The sequence below is a fragment of the Eublepharis macularius genome, chromosome 2, assembly GCF_028583425.1.
Source record: "Eublepharis macularius isolate TG4126 chromosome 2, MPM_Emac_v1.0, whole genome shotgun sequence".
Taxonomy (NCBI): domain Eukaryota; kingdom Metazoa; phylum Chordata; class Lepidosauria; order Squamata; family Eublepharidae; genus Eublepharis; species Eublepharis macularius.
Window position 1 is genome coordinate 201,459,012 of NC_072791.1, and position 9,230 is coordinate 201,468,241.

The following is a 9,230-nucleotide window of genomic DNA, read 5'->3' on the forward strand; positions in this document are numbered from 1 at the left end:
ACCCTGCCTGTGCCATGTTTGGACAGAAACATAATCAAAATATTTGTGTTTATGTCGGCCATATAAAAGTTCAGTGGTATTATTTGGAATGTAAGTGTAACGTTTTCATTGTTATGCAGGAAAGAGACAAAGGCATTACTGTAATAAACGTGATTATTAAAACTGAAAAAGGCTACACAAATGCTGTTTCCAACTGCTCAAGCCACTTCCCGCAACTATGTAAGACAGGAATAGCATTGACCTGTATTTTAACAGGTTAGTTGCGACGGAGAATATAGCAGCTTTCCTAAATCCACTTAGGATCAAACTAGACAAATTTGTCTTTAAGAATGGAATCACAGCAGCACAGCATTCATATCAGGGATGTGCACAGAAGTTTAACCCTTATGCCTACAGTTCTGGTAAAGCATAACAGCGGTTGTTATTCAGGGTGAATTGGGGTGGGGGGTAGCGAAACCATGCAAGGAGAAGGGTTAAAAGTTCTTTGCCCATTCAGCCTGCAAACTAACCAGCTTTTAATAAAAGATCCACTCCCTCCATCTTAGCACATCTGCGCTCTACTGGTGACAAGATTAGAATAAAGCCCTTATGTTGCAGCTCAGACAGAACCACTCTGCCACACCAATATCCTTTTTGACCCTCTTGACATTGTCTTTAGCGATGGTATACATTTTCTACTGGAAGGAGCTGCATATTTGAACTTGTTGGTTTAAGTGTGGAAGACAGGTCAAGTAGAAAAAGGCTATACGCACAACCCAACAACAGAAGACGTCAGCACACTTTGAAGTCTCCTGTAGAGGGATTTAAGGTCAGATATCACAAGCTCAGCAGGGTCAGCCCTGGTTAGTAATTGGATGGGAGACAAAGGAAGCCTAAGTTTGCTACACAAAAGCAGACAACAGCCAACCATCTCGTCTTGCAAACCCTACAGGGTTGCTGAAGGTCAGCTGTGGCTTGACAGCAAAAAATAAAAAGAATCATCCACAGAGAACCGAGATAGTACTCTCAATCTTGTGTATTACTCTTCCAGCTTGGGTGGTCACTTCCAAGGCAATGAGTGTTCTAAGATAGGAATGATTTGATCTTGGGAAAGTTCAGTAATGTTTTTTACTTTGTAGCTGTATACACTTACCAACTTAAACTATTGTTTTATTGATCCATACTTTCCAGAGTGGATTAAGAAACTTTTTAAAATGAAGCCTGATTTTAAGAAAATATTTCAGTAGGGCCTGTTTATCTTTAAAATGAAATCTGAGCTTGTCGTTGAGACCAGGTTAATATGAGCCACCTCCCATCCACAGAGAACACCAATTACCCAGTAACTACCACCAGCCTTTGCTTCTGGTTATTTTCTTCATGGTCAGGGCAAGTTGTAGGACAAAGAAGAGGCTAGAACACCAGAGCAAAGCACATTTGAGCACTGATCCCAACTGGTATCTGTCTACAAAAAACCACCACCCATCATGACTGCGGGTTGTAAGAGAGGCCTACCTAAAATGCAACCAGTGTATCACTTTCTAAAAGGAAAAATATTTAAGCGGCTTATTGTGTGGCCTTTGAAATGGCAGAAAAATTGTTTCAAAAATCAGTGTTTGTGGTTATAGACTCTAGTATGAACTTTAATTTAAATAGTAATGCAAAATGCTAAATAGTAATGCAAAATTGTGATCCATCCAGTTTGATATAAATATTCAACATTCTAAAAAGCATGTCTGAATTAATGAGAATTTTCTCAGCCTGACAAAACAATCTGACTCACATTTAGCATTAAGCGCCACTCATTTTCCCCACTACTAAAAAAACAAAAACAGACCTGTTTTGAATACATTCTTATTTCAAAACACTTTCCACCACTTTGGGACTGAATCCATTTCTGGTAATTTTATCCGGCAATCCTTAAACATTTAGGGATACATATAAACGGCTAATTTTTGCTCAAATTGTTTTAATGAATTAAGTGTATTACAGTGCTTGGGGAAACAGATTTCCTTAAAGCAAAGTGTTCAGCACTCTGTTCGGGAAAGTGTTACTTTTTAAAAGAGAAATCCAGACCACCAATGGTCATGGTAGAAATTAGCTTAGATTTGTCTTACCTGGAACATTATTTATAGCTTTGACTGCCAGGCCCACTGTGTGGCAGTGAAGTTTAAGGCCACCCATGAATAAGCTAAGCTATATATGCCCAGGATGAGCTGCCAACACATACAATACTGTTCCATTAAAGTTTACCAGCACAGAAGGTTCCTAAACTGGAATGCAAAAGCTTCTGAAGCTAAACAGAAGCAGAACTCTCTGGACAGATCATGCCCTACCAGTCAAAGGGAGGAAAAAAAGAAGCCAATTAGACGCCATAGCCCAAGTTTAAACTCGTTACCATCTTTAATTAATCTGCTTTGGAAGAAGCATACGTTTCCATGATAAACAATTTCTGAGCCCGAGTACACGGAATCACATTCGTAGTTCAGTAATGCCAGTTTAGCAGTTCTCTTCACATGGCAAACAAGATCAGGAAAGCAACCATCAGACAGAAGAGACCCATGGCTTCAGACAGGGCAAATCCCAAAATAGCATACGAGAATAACTGCTGCTTCAGAGAAGGATTTCTAGAACAGAAAATCAAGAGATGAGCCATTTCAATGTATAAATGGTAAAAGGAACATTGATTTTTCGAACGGAATGAATCTGTTTATAGATTTCAGCAACTACACTATGAAACGCCCAAGAAACCTTTAAGTCACATAGCAAAACAATTGCGTTTGTGCTTAATTAGATGCACTGTGCAGGGCTGATAACAGAGCCATGACAGTTTATGGACCAGATTACAATTGCAACAATCAAGCACTTCCTAGAAAAAGTGGGAAATGGAGCGGAGAGTACATGGTAGCCATGCAAAGGATACAGCTTCAATATGAAGAAGCTTGAGACAAAATGGTAAACCTCAAAGCACTTTAAAACCACTGAAATCTGAGGAAGTAGGAGACGATGGTTACACTTAACAGATCTATAGCCTACTCTTCTACTTGTACTCAAGAGTGTCTTGCAAAGAAGCTGATCACTCTCCTCTTGTCCCCTTTTAAATGGAACTGTGGTTCCTACTTAATTTCCTCATGCAGTGCTTGCCTACAATTTTGGATACAGATGTAGACAAAGGTGCTGACATGTTTCACTATTATGTCCATGCAAAATCAAGAGAACTTGGAAGCATAAAACACAGAACTGGATCTAACCAACTTTTCTGCTGATCGTTAAAAAGAGGGTCCTTTCTAACTGCATGGACAAAAACCATGTGGAATTGGGGGAGAGGGCGAGAAACTGGGTGAGACTAAGTGGAAAAGCTGATGAGATCCAACTCCTAGGCATTTTCTTAAGACTAAGTAGTGCCACTGTTACTCAGTAGCTCATTTTCCCAGACTTAGATTGTGTTCAAGAGTATTCCCAGTATTTCAAGTTTCTCAGTATTCCCAGCCTTTTTTTCTTCTGTATGGACCCTAACCTATAAAACATAGTAAATACATTACACCCACCAATTATTCCTACTTGCATGTGTACAGAGAATATTATAATTTTTTTTATTTAAAACATTTGAGGGGAAGCCTCAAGGTATGAAGACTCTCTCCATATAAAACTGGAAGAGTTTAAAAATTATTCCATTTATAACCCACTTTTCTCCCCAATGGAAGCCCAAAGCAGCTGACATCATTCATTGCTGCCAATGGGGTTGGATCCAAACAGCTGTTCTGCTTGGTGAAAAGAGAAGCGAGACACTTTGATCACCATAAAAACTAAAAAAAAAAAGGGGGGGGGAATCAAAGAACCTGCATGGGAAAAAAGCCTTGTGGGCAGGGGCTGTAATAAGAAGGGTAAGCATGAGGAGAGTAAGCAAAAATCTGGATGGATCCAACCAAATATCTAAACCTTAATAAATGCAATAGGTTACTATATAGTGATTCCGCACACGTTGGATAATGCACTTCCAATCCTCTTTATAGATCATTTGGAACGGATTTTTTGTGTGCGGAACAAAAAATCCACCTCAAACGATTGATAAAATGTATTGAAAGTGCATTATCCAACGTGTGCAGAATCAGCCATAATGTACTTTATGCAAGACCCAAGGTTTTTGACAGTGGTCTGGGATTTACAGTGCAATCCTTATGAGCACTTTCCAAAGTGTAAGCCCCAGAGAATAAAAATGGGATGCACTTCTACGCAGACCTATTTTAAGATTTACCAAGCTTCATAGAGGAAAGTAAGGGAATTGTCCCCAGGTAAGCAATACCTTCCTTCCTCCATCTCATCCCAAAGCACCAATATCTGTAAGAGAAGGGGCAAACTGATGGAACTGCCACAGCCCTGTGTAATTCTTTTTCCATCAGGGCCAGGAAAGGCAGCACTGATGGGGTGCAGGTGACCAGAACTGTACAGTGAAGTACAGGTGACCAGAACTCCACTGGTATCAGGAACAATTAAGTGCTTGAGTACTAAATTACAACATGCATTCATCCAGATGATACAGACAGTCAGATGGGTTTACCTGGCATAGCCTATGATTAGACTCCCGAAGACTGTTCCAATACCAGCACCAGAACCAGCCACTCCGACTGTGGCAGCACCAGCACCAATAAATTTGGCAGCCGTATCAATGTCCCTGCTAACGGCACTAGTTTGAAACTTCCTTAGTGCAAATGGACTGATAGGATCCTGAGGTCCGGTAAGGAAAGTTGTGTTGCCCTTCAAACAGAGTCAGAGAAGAAGATTAAGTTTAGTGTGTGGAAGTCCGAAGTTGCAGGAGAGCTACAAAGTTGTATTATGGAAGTCACAGGCACGCTACAAGAAAGTAAGATGTCTTAGTTGGTCAACAATGAAAGGACTTAAACTCCATCCCAACTTCTTTCAGGTATTCAGGGTCACCTTGAAAAACTGACCCAAAAGCAATTAAGTCCACAAATAGGAAATTTAAAAAGTCAGTCACAATAATGGCCATAAATCTTTATGGTGATCATTTATATCAACATAAATGCAAATAAATAAAAATTATCCTAGATGCCCTGCAGAAACCAAAAGGACGCTATTTCCTTCATATGATGTCTTCATGTTTTTCTATAGCATCTGCCATTATGGAAACTGATGGTAATTCTCTAGTCTGTAGGAGGCTTTAAGAAATAGCTTTTCATTTAAGTGGCCAGGAGATATGTAGAAACTTAGGTGTTTGTTCCTTAAGGCCACCTAGGAATCCAAATCTCATCATATCTCAGAAGATGAGCAGGGTTTCTTTATATATTTATAGTCCGCCTTTCTCACTGAGACTCAAGGCGTATTACATAGTGTGAGATCAGCACAGTCAATATCAAGGACATTTCAATAAACAATGCCATACGGTAAATAAATCCATGTTTACAAAGATTAACCCTGGTCAGTATTTGGATGGGAGACCTCCAAAGACCAGGGTTGCTATGCAGAGGCAGGCAATGGCAAACCACCTCTGAACATCTTTTTGCTTTGAAAACCCTACAGAGTTGCCATAGGTTGCTGCAACTTGACAGCACACACAAAAAGGCAACCAGATACGAGTAAGTCCAAGTCTTTTGGAGACAAGCTAGGTTATTAATACAACCAACTTGTTTTTATCATCAGCGACATGTTTATTATAGCAATATATTGTCTAAATAAGCGAAATATGTCAGGTTTTGTCCCTGCCCCCCCTCAAATTAGCTTTTCAACATAAGGCATCATGCCTTGACCAGAGGTAGAATTTGATATTTTGCTGTGGATTGTGGTAACTAGAACAAGAACACACAAGCTCACCAGATTGCTTGGGAAGCTACAGAATTGTTTAAAGGTACCTCAGCAGTCCTGACTTCCGGCCTAGACAACACAGATGCAGAGATTGGTCTGTACAGGATTCTTGACCCCGCACGCACCTGGAAGGAGTTAAAAGCATTAGGTAACCAAGATACTACCACAGATCGTGTAGTTTTCCAAGAACAGTGACATTCTTTACCCAATCATAGGAGAGTCATTCCATCCAGAGACCGCAATCTTTGCTACACCAAACGTTTCGATGGCATAAGACAACAGCGTTTGCTAAGAGGTCATATTCACCTTTAGACTGTTTATCTATACAAGCCACTGTTAATGTCAACCTGTAAGTCATTAAGACCCGAAGCCTGCTATTCAATATGGGCATATATGGGTTTACAAAAACACTGCTTTTCTATACATTAGCTCTAACTTCTCGATCTAACAGGAAGTAAAAACTGCACCATTTATAGGCATATTTTGTTTTTGACGGGGGCAAGCATGTTTAAAACAAATCACGACGTTCGCTTATGTCTCTGCATTCCCGTAAGAGATTTGAAACAAGGAGTGACACCAAAATTCTCTCTTGGGAAACAGACTTTTTTTTAGTTTCCCAAGAGAGATTACATATTGGAGTGGGAAGGGAAAGGAATTCCCCAGAGCAGACTATAATCCTGATTTGCCCTCCAACATTTCCAAGCAAACCCTTAAGTATGTTGGTGCTTTACTTACACTTTGTACTGCTTACACTTTAACACTGCTAAAAAAGCCCCATGTCCTTGCCAGTGGAACATGACACATGAAGCAACATGGGTCACCATACCCCAGTTCTACTACATAAGAACTAGTCTGGATGACCTTCAGGTTACAACCAATCCTGCAATTCTTTATTTTGCAAAAGAAAAGAAAAGGTCCAGCAGTACCCTTAACTAGGAACAGAACAAGTCTATCAAATTTTCATTTAAGCCACTCTGACCCGCCTCAGAGCGAATCGTGCAAGCCGCCTCGAGTCTCACTGAGAAGGGCAAACGATCAACGATGCAAATAAAATAAAAAGAAAATAACCCTCTCCTCTAAAGAAAATCCCTTCTCCAAATGGTACAGCGCTTCGGGCTCAGTTGCTTCCAACGGGCACAAACAAGCCAAGCAGCAAACCGCACAAGCTAACGAAGGCCCAATGAATGAATGAGAAAGAGAAGCCCGGCCCGGCCGCGGCCTGTTCACATGTCCTTGGCTTGCCTTCACGGTAAAGGTCACAGATTTCTACTCCAGCCTCTGCACGTTGGAGGAGATCAACCCCACCAACTCTGCCAGGAGGCCTACTTGAATTTTTACTAAGGTGGGGAGAGAGCAAACAAGAAATAAAAGAGGCCGTCGTTTGCGGCAGAGTAGGAGGAAGGGTAAATCAAGCCATCTTTGCAGCGCTTGGGTAGGGCGGGAAAGGACTTGCAGCAAAACCTACAACCGCCAGGCCTCCCAGGGAAGGCACAACCTGCAGGTCGTTATTTTGCAGCAAAGAAAAGGCACGACTGCGTCCTCGCCGAGGAACCGAACAGCCCTCCGCGCCCAAGCCGAAGGAGGCGGCAAGGGCGGGAGAAGAAAACGAGGGAGGGGGGGAGCAAGCGGAGGGGACGCGCCCCTCCCCACAAAAGCACCCCCCCCCCTTGCAAGAGAAGCGCGGCTGCCCCACAGCAGCGTCCCCCCGCTCACCAAGGCAGGCGAGCCGGCGGCCAGCTTGACACAGGCGAACATGGTGGTAGGGCTGCGGCTTCTGCTGCTGCTGCTGCCGGGCGGGTGCGGGTTGGGCCTCCTGGCTCGCTGCGGGGAAACAAAGGAGAGTCTGAGGCGCGGCCGAGGCGCCGCTCCCGAGCCCAGCAGGAAGGAGAGGCGCGCCGATGGGGACGGATGCGGGGCAGCCCCCCAGCCAACCCCGGCCCGGTACTTACCCGGCAGCGGCTGCTGTAGAGGTCGAAGGGACTGCGGGCTCCTGGCGCAGGCGCAGTGACGACGCTTTGTACGGCGGGTGCCCGGATGCTGGAGGAAGAGGAGGGGACGGGAGGGGGTGGAGGAACGCTTCCCAAGGTCACTTTGTAGCAACGTTGGCAGTACAGACGGGGCGAAGGAGAAAAAGGGAGCGAGGATAATGGGGAAGGGTGGAGGAGAGAGTTCGAGAAGTCTTTATAGGCTGGAATTTAGTAAAGTATGTCTTTTTACTTGATACCTCGTTGTTGTTCCTGTGATGCATCCCGTGCACTTAGCATGGAAGGCAGACATTCAACAGGAGCAGCTTCATTTTTCTACAGCCCCCAATAAAGTTGCTGCTATCATGGATACCGTGTACTTAGCATGGAAGGCAGGCATTCAACAGGGGCAATTTCATTTTTCCACATCCTCACCCCCAAACTTTCATTGTGGAAGATCTGCTTGTCATGAAGAGTCTTGCTGGGCCATGTGGCAATTTTGCATGTGCCTTGCCAAAGAATAGGTGTACAGAGATACCTGTGTGTGTTTATGCCCCCCCCTCACCCCACTTGTCCTTTTATTTACTAAGAGAACAACTTTCAGAAGAAAAAAACCCCTTGTATTGTCCTTAACAATATAGGTGTATCTTCGTGCACATTATACCGAACATGTGTATGTAGATGGGGCACCATCTACGTACAGCATACACATGATTTTTCTTTGCACAAGGGTTCAGTAATGCATATGTTACTGTGACAGAATGCACTTCAAAGAAGGTTCCCTTAGTGCAGTAATCAGAGAGCTGGAAGGGAAGGAGTTAACAAGTGCCTGGAATGAGAGAATGATTGACAGGCTTCTCCCTTCTCTCTGATTGGCCAGTCAGAACCAGCCTTCAGGAGGAGAGTTTGTTGCTGACAGGTTTTGGAGTTCAGTAGAACTTGTGAGTGAGTCTGACAGGGAAGGTCAGACAGGTTCCCCTCTGAAGTGAGAAAAAATAAATCCTTTGCCCTAACTGTAACATCATTGGCTTGAGGAAGAATTCTAGTTTAAAAGCCACAAGCTGAAGTCATTTACACAGTCATGCTAGAACTGGGAGTATGTTTTTGGCAAGGGTGATTGGGTAGTAAGTGGAGACTCCCATTCAAGCCAAGTGAAGAAGGGTTCATTCTTCTTAAGAGAAGAAGATTAATTCCTGTCCAGTGTCTAAAGGGAGTTTGGCGCTGAGGAGGACCCTGGGTCCATTGTAAAGGGAAAACAGTTTTGAACTAATATCAGGAAACCTGAGTGGTAAATGGGAACTTTGTGAAGAAACATTTTTGCAGTAACCAAAATATTAAACAAAACACCTCTCACTGTTAAGGATTAAGAATATAGAAACTAAACTTCTAGAAAACTGCTTTGCCCGTGACTTAAAGAATATCCTGTTCTACCAACATTTTTTATCTCAGCTCTTTTCATTCCCTGACTGC

The 9,230-nt window shown here is 42.9% G+C and overlaps 1 protein-coding gene across 1 annotated transcript; it reads right to left on the reverse strand.

Annotated features, from left to right (window-relative positions):
* Window positions 1–2,360: 2,360 nt before the first annotated feature.
* Window positions 2,361–7,824, reverse strand: ATP5MC3 (ATP synthase membrane subunit c locus 3). The gene is made up of 5 exons (XM_054972704.1): window positions 7,746–7,824; window positions 7,510–7,617; window positions 5,844–5,921; window positions 4,535–4,731; window positions 2,361–2,603 (listed from the first exon to the last, which is right to left on the reverse strand). The coding sequence occupies exons 2-5, from the start codon at window positions 7,549–7,551 to the stop codon at window positions 2,489–2,491; spliced, it is 432 nt and encodes a 143-aa protein (XP_054828679.1). The 5' UTR covers window positions 7,552–7,617; window positions 7,746–7,824; the 3' UTR covers window positions 2,361–2,488.
* Window positions 7,825–9,230: the final 1,406 nt, after the last annotated feature.